General features: G+C 36.4%; 1 protein-coding gene and 1 pseudogene across 10 annotated transcripts in view; one reads left to right on the top strand and one right to left on the bottom strand.

The window, feature by feature from the left end:
- The window catches only part of TIA1 (TIA1 cytotoxic granule associated RNA binding protein), a 33,955-nt gene extending 17,766 nt beyond the window's left edge, over positions 1 to 16,189 (top strand). For 2 of the 10 annotated variants that reach the window (XM_045549790.1, XM_045549792.1), the window contains 7 exons: positions 2,994 to 3,069; positions 9,481 to 9,589; positions 9,979 to 10,074; positions 10,181 to 10,265; positions 10,661 to 10,784; positions 11,570 to 11,715; positions 13,521 to 16,189. In XM_045549790.1, coding sequence (XP_045405746.1) covers positions 2,994 to 3,069; positions 9,481 to 9,589; positions 9,979 to 10,074; positions 10,181 to 10,265; positions 10,661 to 10,784; positions 11,570 to 11,715; positions 13,521 to 13,677 — 793 coding nt within the window. In that variant the 3' untranslated portion in view covers positions 13,678 to 16,189. Of the gene's footprint in view, positions 1 to 2,041; positions 3,070 to 9,480; positions 9,723 to 9,978; positions 10,075 to 10,180; positions 10,266 to 10,660; positions 10,785 to 11,569; positions 11,716 to 13,516 lie in introns of those variants that run through there. The other 8 variants (XM_045549793.1, XM_045549791.1, XR_006734736.1 and 5 more) reach the window with 7 other exon arrangements.
- A 1,262-nt stretch (positions 16,190 to 17,451) lies between these two features.
- Positions 17,452 to 17,507, bottom strand: LOC123637609 (annotated as a pseudogene).
- Between the last annotated feature and the right edge of the window lie 4,016 nt (positions 17,508 to 21,523).

The following is a 21,523-nucleotide window of genomic DNA, read 5'->3' as shown; positions in this document are numbered from 1 at the left end:
CTTCAATTATCTTAAAGTCCTTTTTCAATTAGCATTAACTTTTAAGAGACAAATTTGCCATTGTACATACATATTATATTTCTTATATAGGTATCTTGCTAGCTTGGTGATACTCATTAGTAACTTGTGATATGACTAAGAGACGTAGATCCATTGGGCACTTCTATGATACCATGCATTTTGTATTAATATATTTTAATAAAAAGAAACTTTAACAGTTCAACCTAAAAAAAGCAGTTATTAAATGTTATTTTCTAGGTATTTACCCCCCTTTTTTTTTTAACTATTAACAATAATAGTGCCTTATAGTATTTTGTGAAGCACTGTCTTGCTTGCGCTTGTTATTAATCATACATTTTAGGCCCTTTGTAAATAACTTACTCAAGGTAGCATTCATCACAGAAGAACTTTAATATTTTGAAAAGCATGCCATATTAGAGTAAGAGTAATAAGTTGTTTTTAGTAGTACTTTCTTAGGAGTAATTGTTGAATTTAGAAAATTTTCACGGGTTTCTGGTTGCTTTATTATTGTTCCAGCTAGAAGAGTAGTAAAAAGGAAACACTAGCTGTGGTTTGCTTTGAACAGACTAACAGCAGAGATGACAAGATGAGGAGACTGGAAAGTAAATAAATGCCATTAGTATTGGTGATGAATTTTGGGAGTTTTCATTTGAAGAGAATAGTTCATTGGTACGACATGACAATGCATAGTGACCAAGGAATGGCCAATTTTAAAGGCAGTCACTAGATTTGGACTTATAAATGGACTCTTCTGTTAGATTACATTTTTCTTTGTGAGAACTATGATTAGGAAAATAAAATTTTAATTTGATTGTTCTTCTTACTCTGTTTTAGGGATTTGATAATGGTTAGCTTGTGTTCAAATATCTAGACTTGGAGGGTCTTAAACTTTGGTCTCTCTCAAGGGCTTTAAATCTCTGTACTCAAAATTTTGTGTGTTTTCATTTTGGTGTGGAGAATTTTTGTAAATTTTATCCTATTCTCAGAGTAGCCACAGGACTATAAGTTAAGAACCCTGAACTACATCTTTGCTGCTGCTTCCTCAGTGAATCTTTTCAGAGATTAATAAGTACAAGTTGAATTTTTTTCAAGGCTGACATTTCCTGGGTCTTTAAGAAGAAAAAGCTTTTTCTAACACTGTAAACAGATTAAATAGCTGTCTTATTAAATGCTTTTATTTTGACTGAAGTAAATTGTTGAAAACATGGGTATTTTAATTTGGGATTAGACAATAATTGTGTAACAATTGGTAAGTTTAGGTTAAATGACTTTCCGATTTTAGCAGTTTCATGACTTAAATCATGAATCAGTAATTTCTTTTTGTTAAGATATGTTTCTGTATTATATTTTTAATCTGGAGATTTTCTTATGGTCCCATGATTATTGATGTATACGTTGGTTTTTTTCTTGGTAAGGCCTTTCTTTAAGTTTTATAAAATTTTCAGTTAAGGTAATGTATGCTGTTTGAGTTGTAGGCTATATACAAGGAGGTAGTTTTCCTAAATTTAAAAGAATCATTTGGCATTTGGTAGCATATTTTCCTGATTTTTTTTGTTGTTGTTAAAGGAGATAAGTTGATAACTATATGTTGAAGGGTTCTTAATGATAGTAAGATATGCTCTACAGAGTGCCTATAATAGTGGTTGATTTATATGAGGTATGTAGTAAAACCGTGGTCTGTTAAAATATGTAGTATAAAAAATATAGTACTTTCCCTGATTTACACAGTTTAAACTCCTTCTGTTGTTCCTTGAGTATAGGGTAGACTAGCAAATTATGATATAGAACTATGTGAGTCAGTTACCAAGTTAAATGCATGTGTACCATACAGATAATTTAATAAGTATTTTTACATATTGAGAAGTGACTTGCATTAGTTTTCCCTTTTCAGCATCACCTCTTTGTCATTTTGACCCTAAACACTTATTAAATCACTCAAATTGATCTGAAATATGCTTATGTTTACTTTAATATAAAATTACATTGCATGGCTTTCTGACTTGGGTTTTTGTTGTAAAAGTGCCTGTTTTGTTCATGTGTCCTGAGAGAGCAAGCATTGTGACATACCTGGCTAACTTAAAAGCAGATTGCCTGTGAAGCACAATTTGAGTCCAATTTTTTGAGGTATGGAGTTTTAGCTATCATGGCTGGGTTTTTACTCAATCTCAAATAATAGGGCTCTGGTTATTTTGCAGAGTGTCTCTGAAGAATGGACAGAATTGCCCTGGCTAACTACAAGCTACGGTTCACAGTGGATAAATGTTGGCGTGCTTTTTTACTTTCTGACTTTTTAAAATTTTGCTTTCATATCTTGTAGTTTCCAATCATTTTATATGAATATTATTATAAAATTCAGTGTAAAATCTTTTCTTATGTAGTTTAGAACTAAAGTGTGTGTCTAGTATTTTTCTTCAATGATTTAACATTTCTGAAAATGTCCAGTTCTCAAAATTTACTGTAGTCCAAAAGGGGGGTGTAAATTAATCTGAGAAAAAATGAAGTAATTTATTTAGTTTAGGGAATATATAACTTTTTCATTCTTTAATTTCCAGTTTTCTATTTTAAGTTATTCATGTAGGTAGAATATGGTTTCAAATAGCAAATTATAAATTGCATGGTTAAAGAAAGCCATTCGTTTAATGTGCCTCTTTGAACCTTATAAGTGGTTAGTTTATGTGAATAGCTGCTTTCACCATGCTTAATATTTAAAAGTTTAAAAAACTTTTTGAAGTGGGAGACAATTTCTATACAATGTACAGATATGCATATATTTAAGAAGTTATTGATTTGCATGTCTATATAAATAAGCCTCATTTGCTAATACATGATAAATTTTGTAGAATAAAAGGTGAATTTGCCTTAAAGGTTCACTTTACTGAAGGTGAAACATAAATATGACTTGTGTTTGAAATTCTCATTTTATATCCAAGGACAGTTTGCAAACCTAAACTTCTGATTGTTTCTGATTTCAGAGATGCCCGAGTGGTAAAAGACATGGCAACAGGAAAGTCTAAAGGATATGGCTTTGTCTCCTTTTTCAACAAATGGGTGAGCGCAATCAGAAGTGCATTTGCAGTGCTTTTAAGAATAAGGAAAGGGGCCGGCTTGGTGGCTCACACCTGTAATCCTAGCACTCTGGGAGGCCGAGGCAGGAGGAGTTTGAGACCAGCCTGAGCAAGAGCAAGACCCCGTCTCTACTAAAAATAGAAAGAAATTATCTGGAGAACTAAAAATATACATAGCAAAAATTAGCCGGGCATGGTGGCACATGCCTGTAGTCCCAGCTACTCGGGAGGCTGAAGCAGGAGGATTGCTTGAGCCCGGGAGTTTGAGGTTGCTGTGAGCTAGGCTGACGCCACGGCACTCTAACCTGGGCAACAGAGCAAGACTCTGTCTCAACAACAAAAAAAAAAAAGAATAAGGAAAGGAAACACTCAGTTTGTTTTAATTAATTTTTCTTTAATCTACTGTTTGTTCATTTTACCAATAATTATGACCTCACTAGAGTATGTCTTCCTTCTCCTGTTTCATCATTTAACATTTATTTAGCATGTGATACATGCAAGGTACTGATAAAAAGTTTTCAGAATATAGAAAGTAAAGAGGCCGGGCGAGGTGGCTCACGCCTGTAATCCTAGCACTCTGGAATGCCGAGGTGGGCGGATCCTTTGAGCTCAGAAGTTCGAAACTAGCCTGAGCAAGAGCGAGACCCCGTCTCTACTAAAAAATGAAAAAAAGAAATTAGCTGGACAACTAAAAATATATAGAAAAAGTTAGCCAGGCATGGTGGCGCATGCCTATAGTCCCAGCTACTCGGGAGGCTGAGGCAGAAGAATTGCTTGAGCCCAGGAGTTTGAGGTTGCTATGAGCTGGGCTGACGCCACGCCACTGTAGCCAGGGTAAACAGAGCAGGACTCTGCCTCAAAAAAAAAAAAAAAAAACGAAAGTAAAGATATTTAAATTATCGGCCAAAGGTAGACGTTGAAAATCTCATTTATGGATTTAATTCATTATCTTCCTCTTTTATATTCCCTTGGTAATTGAAAAGTAGCTAATAAAGTACTGTGATAGGTGGCAATTTGTTTGGGCTTGAAATTTCTGGTTTTGTTTTATTTTTTTAACAGAGTCTTGTTCTTTTTGTCTGGATAGAGCACAGTGGCATGATCATAGCCTACTGCAACCTCAAATTCCTGGGCTCAAGTGGTCCTCCTTCCTCAGCCTCCTGGGTAGCTGGGGCTATAGGCATGCACTACCACACTTGACTAATTATTTTTTGTAGTGACAGGGTCTCACCATGGTGCTCAGGCTGCTCTCGAACTCCTGGGCTCAAACGGTCCTCCCCCCTTGGCCTCCCAAAGTGCTAGGGTTACAGGCATGAGCCTCAAATTTCTGGGGTTTTTTTGCAGAGAAATGGAAGAATAGTGCAGTACTGTATTATGGAAAGAATTCCACTGTGTATTATTAGGTGAAAGACCAATTTGCATAAAAAGGAAGGAAACATACATTATTGTGACAAGTATGAGTGTGTTTGTGTTTTCCCCTGTAAGAGTAAACAAAAACCTGTGGCAGAGCTTCTTGTTTGGGGGTAGGTGATGAGAACTAAGAAAATGGGATAGGGAGGGAAGTATCACCCTGTACTGTACTTTGAGATTTTTGAACCTTGCAAATATATTGCTAATTCAAATAATTAAGTCCTTTTAACTTTTTTAATATGGTAACTGAAGGTTCAAAACAGTTAAATGGGGCAGGATCACACTTCGAGAAATATTGGGGTGCATGGTGGGACAGCTTATATGCACTAATCCTGGAGTACACACACACCAGGGTTTTATTAACTTTGGATTTTATTGTTTGCCTTTATGTTATGACTAGTGGTTGCCTATGATAAGTATAGAAACATTTTACCTTCTGTGTTAAGAGTACCTTAGAACCATTAAAAATTTTTTGTAGTTTGAAATGTATTTTAGAAAAGCATTTCTTATTTTATTAAATGGAATATTTGAAGTAGATATTATAACATCTCTTGGTGACTTCAGGTCAAATTTATGAGCATCATTTATTGTGATATACTATGATATATATAATGATTCCTTCCAGACTTTTTAAAAATACAAATGTTTGCAGCTCTGCCAAGTAGTGTCAATCTGTCATGCTTTTCCTAGTTCCTGTTTCTACTTACATTGAACTAATGTCTAATTATTCCTGTGAACATTTACTATCCAGATATGTGCCATAACTTCTTGCAACCATTTGCCCAAAATATACTATCTATATCAAAAATTTGCGCCAGACTGGATGTGGTGGCTCACGCCTATGATCCTAGCACTTTGGAAGGCCAAGGCGGGACAATGGCTCGAGCCCAGGAGTTCAAGACCAGCTTGAGCAACATAACAGACCTCATCTCTACAACAAATTAAAAAATTAGCTGAGCGTGGCGGCACGCACTTATAGTCCCAGCTACTCCACTGCAAGAGGCTGAGTCAGGAGGATCGCTTGAGCCCAGGGGTTTGAGGTTGCAGTGAGCTATGATCACACCACTGCACTCCAGCCTGGATGACAGAGCGAGACCCTGTCTCTTAAAAAAAATTTTTTTCTCTCTAAAAATGCTTACATGGCTCACAGATCCAGGCAAGAGAACCTAAAAAGCACTGCAATGTTATTTCAGCTATTCTCACAGTAACGTTATATCTGTGGTCAGATTGTTTAAATATGTTACGTAGTATAGCTGTCATCTTCCCTATGTGAAATGAAAATGTCTTTTAAGAAAGCAGAAAAACCTGTGAAAAAAGTGGGTAAACCCAAGAAATCGGGAAAACACCATGTATTAGAAGAAAAGTTGAAAGTGATGAAACACATTGAGAGGTGAAATATATAAGCTTAGACATACATGTGTCCCATCTACCAATTAAAAGATTTTTTTTTCCTGTGAGGTTAGAAAATAAAAATTATGACAGTATAGTTGGTTTTGAAAGCTTTGCTATTAATCACAGCATAATATTTTGGAAAGGTAGAAAAATACCTTGTACAATGAATTGATAGCCACAATTTAGTGTGAGTTCCTTAGAGGATTGATTCATAGGTTTCATAATAAGATTTAGGGAAATAAGCTGGGGGGTTGGGTAGGCTAGGAACTCATTTTTCTCCTGTGAGATTATGGAATATAGTCTTCTGCTATATAAAAATCACTATTGAATGTATATTTAGTATAAAGTAGAGTCAAATAGCCAAGGATACATGTGTATGGCTTCTGGAATTAGAGATGGATATGAATCCTGACAACCATCATATGATAGATGTAACTTTGGGTAAGTAATTTAATCTTCCCAAGTTTACATTTCAACTTCTATAAAATTTGTGATTTGTGCTTGGCTCTGGTGTTATGCAGTGCCACAGCGCTGATTGCAATTACCCCCAACTTCCTTACCTCTCTTCTCATGTTGTACGTGCTAGGAAAACCTCAATAAACATAGCTTCTGTACCTACCCCAGAGTAACTGAATATTATTGGAGAAAAACTGATTCCAACTGGTTTTGCTTCTCATTTAATAGTCACACGCTTTAGATGAGTACTCAGTACTGTCTTCACAAACTTTACGTTTCTCTCTCTCTCTCTCTTTTTTTTTTTTTTTTTGAGACAGAGTCTCACTCTGTTGCCCGGGCTAGCGTGACATGGCATCAGCGTAGCTCACAGCAACCTCAAACTCCTGGGCTCAAGCGATCCTACTGCCTCAGCCTCCCGAGTAGCTGGGACTACAGGCATGTACCACCATGCCCGGCTAATTTTTCTATATATATTTTTAGCTGTCCATATAATTTCTTTCTATTTTTAGTAGAGACAGGGTCTTGCTCTTGCTCAGGCTGGTCTTGAGCTCTTGAGCTCAAACAATCCGCCCACCTCAGCCTCCCAGAGTGCTAGGATTACAGGCGTGAGCCACCACGCCTGGCCCCAAACTTATGTTTTTCTAATACATTTGATTCCCCATTGTTTGTGGTAACTATTTTATTCCTTACCACCCCATCTTCTCAAATATTTCTCCCTTCCTCATCATCACCCTAAGGTGACAGCATTATATCATGTTTCTCTGAGAAAAAAAGAAGCTATCATACACAAATTTCCTCATCTTTCAGCCACCAAAGTTACGTAAAATTCATCCACCTTCCCTTCTTCCTTTTACAATAGAGAAAAGGTCCTTCTTGTCAATGGCCAAATCATTTATGATTGGGTTCCCACCTCTTGCCTTTCAGAACTTTGATCCTGTGTTGCTGCTGCTTTATTGGTTTTTAAACAACGGCTTTATTGAGATATAATTCACATGCCATAAAATCCACACCTTGAAAGTATATGATTTTTTTAACATGATGGCACTGTAGTCCCAGCTCCTCAAGAGGCTAAGGTGGGAGGATCCTTGAGCCTAGGAGTTTAAGGCTGTAGGCAGTATGATCACACCTATGAATAGCCACTGCACTCCAGTCTGGGCAACATGGCAAGACCCCATTTTTTTAAAAAAAGTACACAATTCAGTGGTTTTTGTTGAATTCACAATTATGCAACTATCACTACAATCAATTATAGAGTATTTTCATCATCCTTAAAAGAAACTACATATCTATTAGCAGTTACTATCCTTTTCCTTCCATGTCCTTCTCACCAGTCCCGAGTACCTATTAATGTACTTTCTGTCACTATAGATTTGCCTGTTCTGAACATTTCCTATGAAGGGAATCATATGATACGTGCTATCCTTGTTCTTACTGTCCTGTGCCATCAGTTTCTCCCTTTTCACTGGATCATTCCCATCAACATCTAGTATCTCTCGATCAAAACTACACTTGATCCGCACTCAAAAAAGTTGTTTACGTAGGCTTCCACTTCATTTCCCATTCACAACCACCGGCATACACATATACACACACTATAAAAAGGTTGTTTTCGTCTTTTGCAAGTAAGTAGTTATATTTGTTTCTTAGGGAGGCTGTTTCAAAGTACCATAAGTTGGATAGCTTAGAAAAACAAAAATTTATTTTCTCAAAGTTCAGGAATCTTGAAATCCAGATTCAGGGTGTCAGCATGTTACCTTCAGTTCTTTCTGAAGGCTCTATGGAAGAATGCTTCCTAGCTTCTAAGGTTTGCTGGCAATCCTTGACATTCCTTGACTCGTAGCTGTATCACTCCAGTCTCTGCTTTCATCTTCATGTGGCCATCTTCTTTTCTGTGTGTCCACATAATCTTCTCTTCTTCTTAATATAAGGACATGAGTCATATTGGATTTGGAGCCCATCCTAATCCAGTATGACCTCATCTTAACCAATTATATCTGCAAAGACCCTATTTCCAAATAAGGTTATATTTATAGGTACATGGGTTTAGGACTTCATATCATTTTGAAGGACACAATTCAACCCATAACATTAGCTAAGCATCTCATGGAATTCAAACTGGTTAGTATGTTCCTTTAGTAGTAGGTTAAGCCCACATTTGACATGTGCAAACAAAAGCTACACTCCATTCACTTTTTGGTCCACTCTAAAGCTGGCTTTTATTTTTACTTTCTACCAATGCTACTCTATTGAAGGTCACCTCTTGACCTCTGCTTTCTTGGCTCCCATGATAGTATACTTTCGTGGGTTTCTTCCTTCCTCACTGGCTACTCCTCCTTAGTCACCTTAGGTAGGGATTTTTACTTTACTCAATTTTTAAATTTTGCTGTTTCTCAGGGCTCCGCCCCAGGCCTTTTCGCTCTCTATTCTTTCTTTATGACCTGAATTTTATATCTTCAGTTCAGTCTGTTTCTCTGTGCTCCATACTTACTAACAAATTGTCTTCATTTAGATGTCTCACAGCCATCTTAAACTTAACATGGAACTCTTTGTTTCTTTCTCCAACCTGTTCCCCTTTTCTCTTTCCCAGTCTTTTCCCCATTACAGTAAATGCTAGCACTGTCCTTCCAACTTCTCAAGCAGGAACTTGATGTTACTTTATTTGTTCCCCTCAAAAGAATGTAATAACCATGTAAGAATGTAAGAGACTGTGTGTGCTTGTTCACCAGTGTATCCCTAGCTCTTAACTTGGTGCCTGGAACATAACTGCTCAGTATTTGTTTGTTAGATGAATGAGAAACCAAATACTGTCATTAGCAAACTTGCTGAATTGTTTAAAATAACATTTTCATTCTTAATATAGTCTTGAGTTGTTGCATGAACTTTGTGATATCTACCTCATTAGGCTCATGACATTTTCGGATGATTAACATTCCCAAAGTCTGATATCCACATAAAAGAAAGATAACTATAACTAAAAAGCACCATTGCATTTTAGGAAAGCTATCATATATTGTGTATTTCATAAAGCATTTTTACTTAAAAACATTTGTGAAAAGCACCAAGTTTTTGCTGCTGCTAAAAATTATTTAACATCAACTAATAGTGGCTTCTTTGTTATTTCCAATGTTGTGTGGAACAGGATGCTGAAAATGCCATTCAACAGATGGGTGGCCAGTGGCTTGGTGGAAGACAAATCAGAACTAACTGGGCAACCCGAAAGCCTCCAGCTCCAAAGAGTACATATGAGTGTAGGTGTATTGGAGAAGAAAAGGAAATGTGGAATTTTGGAGAAAAATGCACTAGATATTAAATGTTAGAGCTGTTCCCGGAGACTTATTGCAGAAATAGATGAGAAGCAAATCAAGACTACTGTTCAAAAATGTACTTAGTTTTCATTTTTGTAATTATAAATAATAATGATATTATCTCTAATGTCAAGTCTCCTATTAAATAGAGAATACTGGGTAATTTTTTAGACATTCTTGGGGGAGGTTTAATCCTAAATTCAAGTATAATATGTGTTATGTAAGCATTTTGATCAAGGTAAATATTACCATTACAGTAGTGTAGTTAATGCTGCCTTTCTCTTTCTGAACATTTATTTAATGAATTAAAGGTAAACTTTTTTCGTCCCCAGCAAACACCAAACAGCTGTCATATGATGAGGTTGTAAATCAGTCTAGTCCAAGTAACTGTACTGTATACTGTGGAGGTGTGACTTCTGGGCTAACAGGTATGGAAGCTTTACTGTATGTCATTAATTTTTAAACTTCCAAGCTTAATATTTGTAGGGTTTTAATATAACTTAATGTGGTTTCTTCTTGTTTTTTGTCTAACAGAACAACTAATGCGTCAGACTTTTTCGCCATTTGGACAAATAATGGAAATTAGAGTCTTTCCAGATAAAGGATATTCATTTGTTCGGTAGGAGTGGTTTTTTAAAAAACACTCCCCCCTCCCATATAATTTTCGAAAGTTTACCTTATTGGTTTTCTTAAAAATTTACCTTGGTTATAAAGAAATAGAAATTTCTCTAGCATGGCATATTTGTCATTTTTTTTATAGGTCCCATCTTCCAACGCAAGTCCAGAACTATCAGACCTTTGAGAAAAAATAGCAAACAAAATAAGCCATTTTATTGATTCTTTTTTTTTTTTTTTAATTTTTCTTTATTACCCTCCACAGTGGTCCACCCATTTTATTGATTCTTTCATGTGAACTGCCTATTTTACCTCAAACTCACCCTGATTTTTAAAAATTTTTATTCATAAATATTTAAAGAAATTTGTATTGATGATTCTTAATTTTGTTTTCAATAGGTTCAATTCCCATGAAAGTGCAGCACATGCAATTGTTTCTGTTAATGGCACTACCATTGAAGGTCATGTTGTGAAATGCTATTGGGGCAAAGAATCTCTTGATATGATAAATCCCGTGCAACAGGTGAGAGGCTTCTTAACTTTGAGAAGTAATTTCTGGGCTAATAGTAAAGTTATTTTAAAATGAAGATTGTTGATAATCCTTGTTAGTAAGTTTATAGCTAAAATGATAGTATATAAGGGCTCTTCCTATGTGTATTATAGTTCCAGCATGGTGGTTCATGAATTGCAGCGATGACATGATGAATGTGAGTGCCTCATTTGACTCATGCTCACACAGTGGATTTTAAAATGCTCTGACAAATTTAACAGGGTATTAAATCTTTTTCAACTGAAACAAAAATAAAGCTATAAATATATTTAGGCATTTCCTTCCAGATTTTACTGCTTTTTGTTCTTCCAGGTAGCTTTAGTGGTTCAAACTTAATACCACAAAGATTGCTATGAGTAAGTTGTAAATGCAGCACAGACATGAGAGTAAGAAAATCCTAAACTGTGTAGGTTTCTTAAGCTGAATAAAGGAATACATAATCTTTATATCTTCCCTATATATAACAATCATGTGGATAGTTTACCAAACACTTACACATTATACTGAGTTTAATATTTATTACTAGGGCATCACTTGCTGCCTTAGAAAGACTATGCCATTGAGAGTGTCATGTAGAGTATAGCAGTATAACCTCACTTGTTTTTTTTTCCACCAGTCACTTAATAAATTCTTGTTTATCCTGTCATTTTAATTGTAATGATAGCCATACGTGTTTTGGCTAAGTATTTGTGGTAATAATAATAGGACTAGATATATTCAAATAATACTAAATTATCTGTCATAATTTTACTTAACAGCAGAATCAAATTGGATATCCACAACCTTATGGTCAGTGGGGCCAATGGTATGGAAATGCACAACAAATTGGCCAGTATATGCCTAATGGTTGGCAAGTACCTGCATATGGAATGTATGGCCAGGCATGGAACCAGCAAGGATTTAAGTAAGTATATTTGATCTTTTTCTTTATAAACCTTTGACAATGTCAAAAGAAATTTGTTTTTGAGGCAGAGTCTCACTCTGTTGCCCAGGCTAGAGTGCCACGGTGTCAGCCTAGCTCACAGCAACCTCAAACTCCTGGGCTCAAGCAATCCTCCTGCCTCAGCCTCCCAAGTAGCTGGGACTACAGGCACACGCCGCCACACCCAGCTAATTTTCTCTATTTTTAGTAGAGAGGGGGTCTCACTCTTGCTCAGGCTGGTCTCGAACTCCTGAGCTCAAGCAATCCTCCCACCTCGGCCTCCTGGAGTGCCAGGATTACAGGCAGGTGCCACCTTGCCATCCAAAAGAAATTTTAAGTAATTAGTAGTATGGCACCTTGTGTGAAGCATAACAATAGCCTTTGAAGGACTTAATATAGAGTAGTTTTTAAGTTTACAGTTTTAAATGTTTCTCTTTAAAAATTTGCCTAGAAATATGTTGCCTTAGGCCAGGCAAAATGGCTCATGCCTGTAATCCTAGCACTCTGAGAGGCCAAGGTAGGAGGATTGCTTGAGCTCAGGAGTTCAAGACCAGCCTGAGCAAGAATGAGATTCCATCTCTATTAAGAAAAAAATAAAAAAATAAAAAGAAATATGTTGCCTTGAAGTGTAATCAAGATCATATGAATTTTGGTAATGATTGATAATAAATCAACTAATTTTTTAGTAACAAAATAAGGGCTTAACAGCTATTAAGCTTTTCACATGACTAATGGTCACTTAGCCATTCTTAGATACACTTATTTTGATGCTAGTTGTTTTATTCATTATGCTTTTTTCTATGTAAAAGAGTTTATTCATTTATTATTATATGGTAAGCTTCCTTATAAACCCTGAATTATGCCATTTTACTTACTGAAAAAGAAACTGGAAATAAAACTGAAAAAGAAACTGGAAATAAAACTTTTCAGGTTAAAAAAGCATCATAATTGTAATGTTAAAAAAATTTATGAGGTTACATGTGCTAATAATCATTTTAATTTCTTTTCTGAGCAATATAAATGCTAGTTCAATTTTTTTTGTTTGTTTGGTTTTTTTGTTTTTGAGACAGAGTCTCGCTCTGTTGCCTGGCTAGAGTGCCGTGGCGTCAGCCTAGCTCACAGCAACCTCAAACTCCTGGACTTAAGCAATCCTTCTGCCTCAGCCTCCTGAGTAGCTGGGACTACAGGCATGTGCCACCATGCCTGACTAATTTTTTTTTTCTATATATATTTTTGGCTGTCCAGATAATTTCTATTTTTTTTAGTAGAGACAGGGGTCTTGCTCTGGCTCAGGCTGGTCTCGAACTCCTGACCTCAAGTGATCCTCCCGCCCCAGCCTCCCAGAGTGCTAGGATTACAGGCGTGAGCCACTGCACCCAGCCTAAATGCTAGTTCTTATTGTACCAAATGACTTGAGTTTCTTTCAGATAGTGGCTTCTTCAACATATGTCTAGCCAAATTGAAGATGGACAATTTTCCTTTCTGAGCTGGGAGATGGGTTTTGCTGGCTTTAAAGGAGATAAATGTTTATAGGTTAAGGGTATTATCTTAGCTACAATTTCTATCAAAATTAAACTGCCCAAATTAATGTACAGGGATGCTTGTTTTTAAGAGAAAAAACTCAACTAAAAGGCTATACTTTCCCTGGCTTAACAGTTATCCTTATATTTGGGTTTAAGAAAAAATGTTTCCCATTTCCTATGTATGTTATTTGTCCCTGGCATTAGTTTGTTTTAATCGATGGATTTCCTCTCCCCTCTGTTTCTTTCATATTATTCACCAGTCAGACTCAGTCTTCTGCACCATGGATGGGACCAAATTACGGAGTACAGCCACCTCAAGGACAGAATGGCAGCATGTTACCTAATCAGCCTTCGGGGTATCGGGTGGCAGGTTATGAAACCCAGTGAAAAAGGACTCCAGAATCTAAAGCCAGTGGCTTGAGGCTACAGGGAGTGTAGTAAAGCCATTGTTTACTTAAAGATTTATCAAATCAGTCAGTGCAAATGTCAGATACAATGTATTTATTTAAAAGATTCATTTTTTAATCATGAAATTATCATCCACATTGTTTTAAAAAGAAACAAGATGCTGGATGTCTGCCAATTTTTGCCTTCATTACCTTTTTTGATAAAGTTTCTCAGATCCTTGTTTCAAATACAAATGCAGGGATTGCTGCCACTTTTTAAAAATTAAGAGGCAGAAAATTGCACAATGTTGAACTTTTTTCCACTCACTAAAGTAGTGTGCAGTTCTAGTTTGCATTCCTGATATGATTTAAAACATGTAATATAAAGATGTAAAAAAAAAAAGAGAAAGAAAAACCAAAACTGTGCAGAGTCTAGAAGTTCTTTGTAATCTTCAGCTTATGCACAATTCTGTTTTAGGTTTAAAAAGTAGGCATTGTTTGAGCTCTCCCATCTACGCTGTTATCCTTTTGGGGTTTTTAAATATAAATTATTAGTTTACATCATTTTTGTATACATTTTTTCACAGATTTGTCTTGCCTTATTAAAATTCTGTAAAATATACTTAAATGGAAAAAATGATGTTCACTTAGATTGAAAACTTTTCTCAGATGGATTGATCATTGCATTCATCTTGTGTTTTATATGAGAAGGTGCCTCAAGAATTCCCTGTTGGATTTGTTTAAAAGGATTTTTATCTTCTGTGATAAATTTTGCTGTGTACCAGGAACTTATGAAAACAAAAACTTGTTACTAAAAAAAATCTCTGAAATGTGATAAGTTCTTATGCCATGTTAATTTCATGTGTCAACTTCTACATTTACATGTATTATTTCATTATGTAAAATGTTTTAGTGATTTAATATTTTGCACAGTTAGCAAACTTTGTATGTCATTTCCTTCTTAAAGGTATCATGCAGAGTTGACATGAGATTTATAAGTTTTTAAGCATGTGAAAATCAAATACACACTTTAGTAGTCTTTGAATACAAAGTCATCTGCTCTTATTTTTCAAGAATTTTGAGACACAAAGTTGTATGTAAAGGAATATATTAATTTGCCGTTTTCTAGTTAGATTTACTAAAAAAGAGTAAATCAACTTAATATGTACAAATGATAGCTGTGAAACTGTAGAATATCCTTATGTCAGGCTTGAGTTTCATTGTGAACTCCAAAATTAGCCTGAAGGACCAGCCGGGCAAAGCATTTTTTAAATGTTCAGAGGCCAAAAGATTAACAAAAAAACCTTAAAATCCTACCTCCTTAAACAGCCTTCAAAGAAGAGAATCCTCAGTGCAATCATTATTTTGATTCTTTTGGTACCTGTTTTCCTGGAGTTCCCAATTTTATTATTTGGGGGTGGCTCCAAGCATTAAGAGGTTTAATCTTTGATGGCATTGTTGTAGTTTTGAAATTTCTAGTACATTTCAGAGTCTCTTAGAAAAGTTGTGGGAGGTTTTGTTTTCAGTGAAGGTCACAAACCTCCTTCCTTGACTCACAGAGAGGAAGGGTCCCCAGTATACATATTTGAATGGTTGTGGTTTTCAAGACCTTTAGAGAGCTCCCAACATTTTATTTAGAAACAGAAAAGGCCTGTGAAATCTTAAGTTTCCTGGTCTCTATCTTCCAGGTAGGGGCAAATGACTCTAAGCTGGTCTCTAAGCCAATACCCTTGTAAACCAGAGCCCAGGAAAGATAGCTTATAAGTGTATAATTCTCTGGAGCTCAATTCTATGCAGTTGTACTGATGTTTCATTAAGTCACTGTGTATTTTTAAGTGTTGACACATTAAAATTGCTTTATGGAAGATGAGTAAATTTTTTAAATACTTGGAAATTTAATTTCCTTGTTAACTTCTACAGATCAGGGCATGCAACCAAAAGCAGCTTAAATGAAATACTAAAAAAAAAAAAAAAAAATCAGGAATTTTTTTTAGATTCTTCTGGCTTATGTTTCTATTTTAGGACCCTCATTGTTTTCCTCTTATTAAAAATATTTTATTTCCTGTACATCTCATGGACTGCAGGGTAAATTATTTGGGCATAAATAATTTAATCTATACAAAAGTATAGTTTTTCTTTAATTTTGACTAACTCAAGTAATAACAGTTTTTATTAGCCAGCATATTTTCTTACTGCACAAGTCTTAAAATGTTCATTGACTACTACTTTTTGAGAAGAAAGTGGTATCAGTACTCATGATGAAAATGTTACTACTGAACAAATTCACATTTCAGGAACATTGCTAACTCTGGTTTAAATCTTAGTGTTAAATCATTGGAGGATTTTTCAGTCTAAAAATCAGACCGGTATTAGTGTCAGGTAAGGAAATTAAAGTTTTTTAAATGGTTTCATTCTCTGCAATATGCATTTAGATTTTACTTTCTGGTACTGTAAAGAACCTGAAGTGATTCACACTTAATGGGTCATTAATTCAGTATTCTTTACCCTGACTGTTTGGATATTAAAGTTCCTTTATGTTTTCTATAACCTGTGGGATCTTCTTGCAGTGATTATTGTGTGTGAGATTTTTCTTTTTGGTCTAGCTATATTGTTACATTCACTCAGATATTTGTTAATGTTTAAAAATCCTATTCCAGAAACAGTGGTTTGTATTGGGTTTAATACCACAAAGAATTGGCATTCTGCAGATTTAATTAATTATGAAACCAGGTCCTCATTTTCCTTATTGATATTATCTCCATGTAGAAAATGAGATTCACATTCTAGTTGTGTTCTCCTGTTTTGTCCCTGTGCTTGCTCATCTTCCTTTTACTTGTGTGATAGAGTTCTTTCCATTTGAGAAGGCAGTTGATCAGCACTAGATTGCATTTACAAAGGGAGTTAGGTTTATTAAGTGTGATAGGGTGCTCCTGACCTTACAGTTGAATTAGAAAAACAAAATGTGTTTATAGGAAATAAAAAAGCAAACCTTTCAAATGAGAGAGATGATTTCTAAAATCAATCATCTCTTCATAGAGGGTTATTACATTTTATTTCAATCACTGCATTTGACTATTTAGAATTTAAAGAGCATACCTCCAAAATGATGAATTATACCTTAAGAGCCTTAATAAAATGTATGAGTGTGTCTCAGTTGAATAGGATTTTCTCCCTTCATTTGGAGACCTTAATTCATATGGATGTATGGTGAGGGATTAACTAAACATGAAAACTACAGGTGTCAATGGTAGCATGTCTTTTTTTTTTTGTATTGCCTTGCCAACAGGTTGGAAGGTAGCGTGTCTTGAGTGTAGTTCTATTATTAGAAATTTCTGTTTTATTCAAACAGTTGTTTGCAGCACTGGCTTCAGAGATGAGATTTTTGCCAAGACCGACCAGTAAATACAGTATGGCTTCTAAAGTTGGAGGCCGAGGTTACTGTGTTAGTAATTCAACTAAAAAAGGAAAAAGTAAACTTTACTAGGCTAGGCTATACAGAAAAAAGATTAAGCACAATTTTGTATACTGGATAAATAAGATCCCTAGCTCTTTATCCTTATTTAGCTCTAGAATACCAACAGACATGTATATTGGGTGGGATGTTGGAGGATCCTTCTGTGGAAAAATTAAATGACTCCTGAGAGAGATGACATTTGAGGGTCACCACCAAAACAGCCAACTGGCCATCAGTCCCTCTCAGTGAAGTGTCCCAGTCAGTAAATCCTGCCCATATACACAAATCTTCCAAACAGGTTTTGAGTGCTTCACTTTTAATTTTTTTTATTTTTTAACATTTTAAAAACTATTATTGCTAATCTTCTCTGTATCATTTCAATTTTATTATATGTGCTGCCGAAGTGAGCACTGAGTGCTTCCCTTTTAAATAGGGACAGCCAGAAATTACTGGAAATTTGATTATGAAAGGCAACTCTAAACAAAAAGTAACTCTCATGAATCAGAAAATTTCCAAGAACTAATATCCTCACATAAGAGAAGATGTATTCAAGAAACTAGAAGCCAGACATGGTGGCTTATGCCTGTAATCCCAGCATTTTGGGAGGCTGAGGTGGGAGGATTGCTTGAGCCTGGGAGGTCAAGGTTGCAGTCAGCTATGATTGTCCCATTGCACTTCAGTTTGGGCAGCAGAGGGAGACCCTGTCTCAGGAAAAGAAAAAAAAAAAAATACAAACAAACAAACCCCATGAAACTAGAGCAAGATAGGAAATGTAAAATGTTAATGAATTCAGTGAGAATGTTAAAAGACAAGGAAATGTTTTAGAACAGAAATCAAAAGTGGAGGGAAAAAAATAAAGTTGGATCAATTCAGGAGGTTTGACATGCAACCTAAAGGAGTTCTGGGAAGAAAACAGAAAATCAGGGAATGGGTGGAATTTATTTTAAAAATGCAAGAAAACTTCCTTGAAGAAATGATGAGTATCAAGATTGAAAAAAGCTATTATGGAATTAACACTTTAGTAAAAAGAGGCCCATACCAAGCCATACTATCATGAAATTTTAAGACACCAGGCAGAGTATTCTAAAAATTACCAAATGGCAAAAGAATTGAGACTAATACTAACTTTAGATTCTTAACAGCAATGTTGGAAACCATTGGTCAGTTGGGGTGCTGCCTTCCAAAGTTTGGGTAAATTATACATCCAACTACACTGTCGTGGCTGACAGTAAAATAAAGGCATTTTTAGATGTGCAAGTTCTCAAAAGATTATCTTATGTACCAGTTCTTAGAAAACTACTTGATACACTTCATCAAAACATTAAATCAAGAAAAAATATGATGTACTGCCTAAAAATGGGATCCAACACAAGAGTGAGATAAAGGGGATTTCCAGGACGATGGCTGTGAAGCCACTGCACTGGGCAGCCAGTCTAGACTGATGGTCGGAAGGCAAGACCTGAGTATGTGACAGGTTGGACTCTGCAGAGAATTGGATAGTGGGGCATCTTACAGCGCTGTGGAGGATGTGAAAAGACTTAAATGATAGAAGAAAATCAGGCAGATTGAAAAAAAGCAGTTATCAGGAACAACAAATCATACAAGAAAGGAAATAATCCCTTCCTGAACCAAGTACATGTATATTGCAATGTAGTCATAATAATGGAAACATTGAAATGACAGCAATAAAAATGTCATGAGTTCTACTGACAAAGAAAAAGGGATCTGTGAGCTAAAATCCTCAACAGAATATAAAGTTAATATAATGTCTTGATTGATGAATCAAAAATGCATATTGGAAACATGGAGATAAACCAGGCAGGGAAAGACTGCCTTAATTTTCTCGTTTATAAAATGGAAATAGGCTGGGCAGGCACAGTGGCTCACACCTGTACTCCTAGCATTTTGGGAGGCTGAGGCAGGAGGATTGCTTGAGGCCAGGAGTTCAAGACCAGCCTGGCCAATAGTGAGCCCTAGTCTCTACCCCAATTACCAAAAATTAGCTGGGCATGGTGATGCATGACTGTAGTCCCAGCTACTGGGGAGGCTGAGGCAGGAGGATCGATTGAGCCCCGGAATGTGAGGTTGCAGTAAGCTATGATACCACTGGACTCTAGCCTGGGCAACAGAGTGAGACCCTGTCTCCAAAAAATAAAAAATAAATAGGGGTCCTGTATTTTATCTGTCAGTTCTAGAAGATGGTTGCAGGCTGGTGCAGCCAAAGCTGCCATGGAAGCAGCTGCAGGTTGGGGGGGGCAGTTTGGTGCAGCTGGGGCAGGTCCCGGGGACCACTGAGGTGAGTGCCACTGGGTCTTCCACACAGCAACCCACTGGCTGCCACATGGAGTGAAAAAGAGAAGAGAACCAGAACCCATGAAGGAAGTGCCTTCAGTCCACTATCACCTGGCATTGTTCCTCAAGTGCCTGCTATGGAGAAAGCCTAACATCAAGCCAACTAGCTGAGGAGAAACATTTCACAAAACAAGTAAAAGACGCCGGGCACAGTGGCTCACACCTGTAATCCTAGCATTGTGGGAGGCCAAGGCGGGAGGATTGCTTGAGCTCAAGAGTTCGAGACCAGCCTGAGTAAGAGCGAGACCCCATCTCTATTAAAAATAGAAAGAAATTAGCCAAACAACTAAAACTAGAAAAAATTAGCCGGGCATGGTGGCGCATGCCTGTAGTCCCAGCTACTCGGGAGGCTGAGGCAGGAGGATTGCTTAAGCCCAGGAGTTTGAGGTTGCTGTGAGCTAGGCTGACGCCACGGCACTCTAGCCGGGGTAACAGAGTGAGACTCTCTCTCAAAAATAAATTAATTAATTAAAAACTTAAAAAAAAAAAAAAGGTCAGGAAGAAGACAAGGTTATACACTATTACCAAGGTAGTATATTCTGAGACCATTAGAAAAACTGTAAAAGCAAGATAATTCTCTAAAGTAGAGGAGTAAAAAAATATTATACTGAAAATTAATATACTATAAATTATTGGTACATGTGTTTTTGAATTTCTATGCTTTTTTGTTATTGATTCCTAACCTAATTGCTTTATGGTCAGAATATATATATTTTTTTGGTCTCAGAAATTCTAGTGATTATGAGCCTTAAAAGAGATAAACACGTAAAGCATCTAGCACAGAGCATGCAACGTTGCTAGTTCTTGGTAAAAAAGTCATTGTTATTATATTTCTTAGATCTTGGTTTGTCACATACTTGGAATTTTTAAAATATCACTTCTGCAATGTTTCCTTTCCTTGTATAATAATTATGCCATTATAATCCAGGGAGGCTCACTGTGAATTAGTTTGACTCAGGCATCACAACAAAAATCTACCTCAAGGCTGAAATATGATGTTCAGACAACAGAAAAAGGAAGCAAACCATAACTTGAAAGTTTTTACAATTCTGAGCATTCTATTTGTGAGAAAAGGGCTCAGAAAGGGCTTCTAGGATGGCATGACTTCTTCAAAGGCCCTTTTTTGAAATGGAAGAACTCTGAGCTTGGCTTGGAAGAAAGAAATCTCTTTTATAAATGGGGTTGCTTGATAGCTTCCTTCAAATACCCATGACTAGAACATAAAGCATGTCTCCTCGCCACTGAAAACGCATTGATCTCTTAGGACCCATTTTAGCAATTTCATTGGAGAAAGAGTAAACACTCTCTTTACAACAAGGTCTCTCAACTTCGGTGTTCTTGACATTTGGGGCCAGATTTTTTTTCTTTTTTTACAAGGTCTCACCCTGTCACCCAGGCTGGAGTACAGTGGTGCGATCATAGCTCAATGCACCCTTCAACTCCTGTGCTCAAGCCATCCTCCTGCTTCCAAGCTATCCTCCCTCTTCTACCTCCCAAAGTGCTCGGATTACAGGCGTGAGCCACCGTGCCCAGCCCAGATAATTTATCGTTTGAGAGGCTGTCTGTGCATTGTAGGATCTTTAGCAACATCCCCTACCCACTAGATGCCAGTAGCAGCGCTCCTAGTTCAGAACCACTGCTTTAAGATGATCACTTGGCACCAGTATGAGCATAAACACAACCAGACACAGAAAAAGCCACAGTACTGTTAGGTGATCATCCAGATGATCCAGGAAGTATTGATGATCATTTTAAAAAACTTATAATCGAAATGGAAAGAAAACTGAAACGTCTTCTGAAAAAATTGTATCCTCTCCTCCCCTCCAGTTTAATAAACAATATTACAAACCTTAATTCTGGAAAGGACCGTTTCTCTTATAAATAGTTGAGAATACTAAGGTTTTTCAACGGAAAAAGCAATCTGCCCACAACGCCACCACTAGTAAGTAGCTGAACTAGCTAGGCCAGGGGTGCAGAAAATCTCATTCCGGGGGTTTCCAACCCATAGGCCTCACCCTGAAATACACTGCGTTGGAGCGATCTTTACTTACGAACAAAGAACATTTAGATTTATT

Source organism: Lemur catta, chromosome 4, assembly GCF_020740605.2.
Source record: "Lemur catta isolate mLemCat1 chromosome 4, mLemCat1.pri, whole genome shotgun sequence".
Taxonomy (NCBI): domain Eukaryota; kingdom Metazoa; phylum Chordata; class Mammalia; order Primates; family Lemuridae; genus Lemur; species Lemur catta.
The sequence above is the reverse complement of the archived record's forward strand: the minus strand, read 5'-3'. Positions and strand labels throughout refer to the sequence as shown.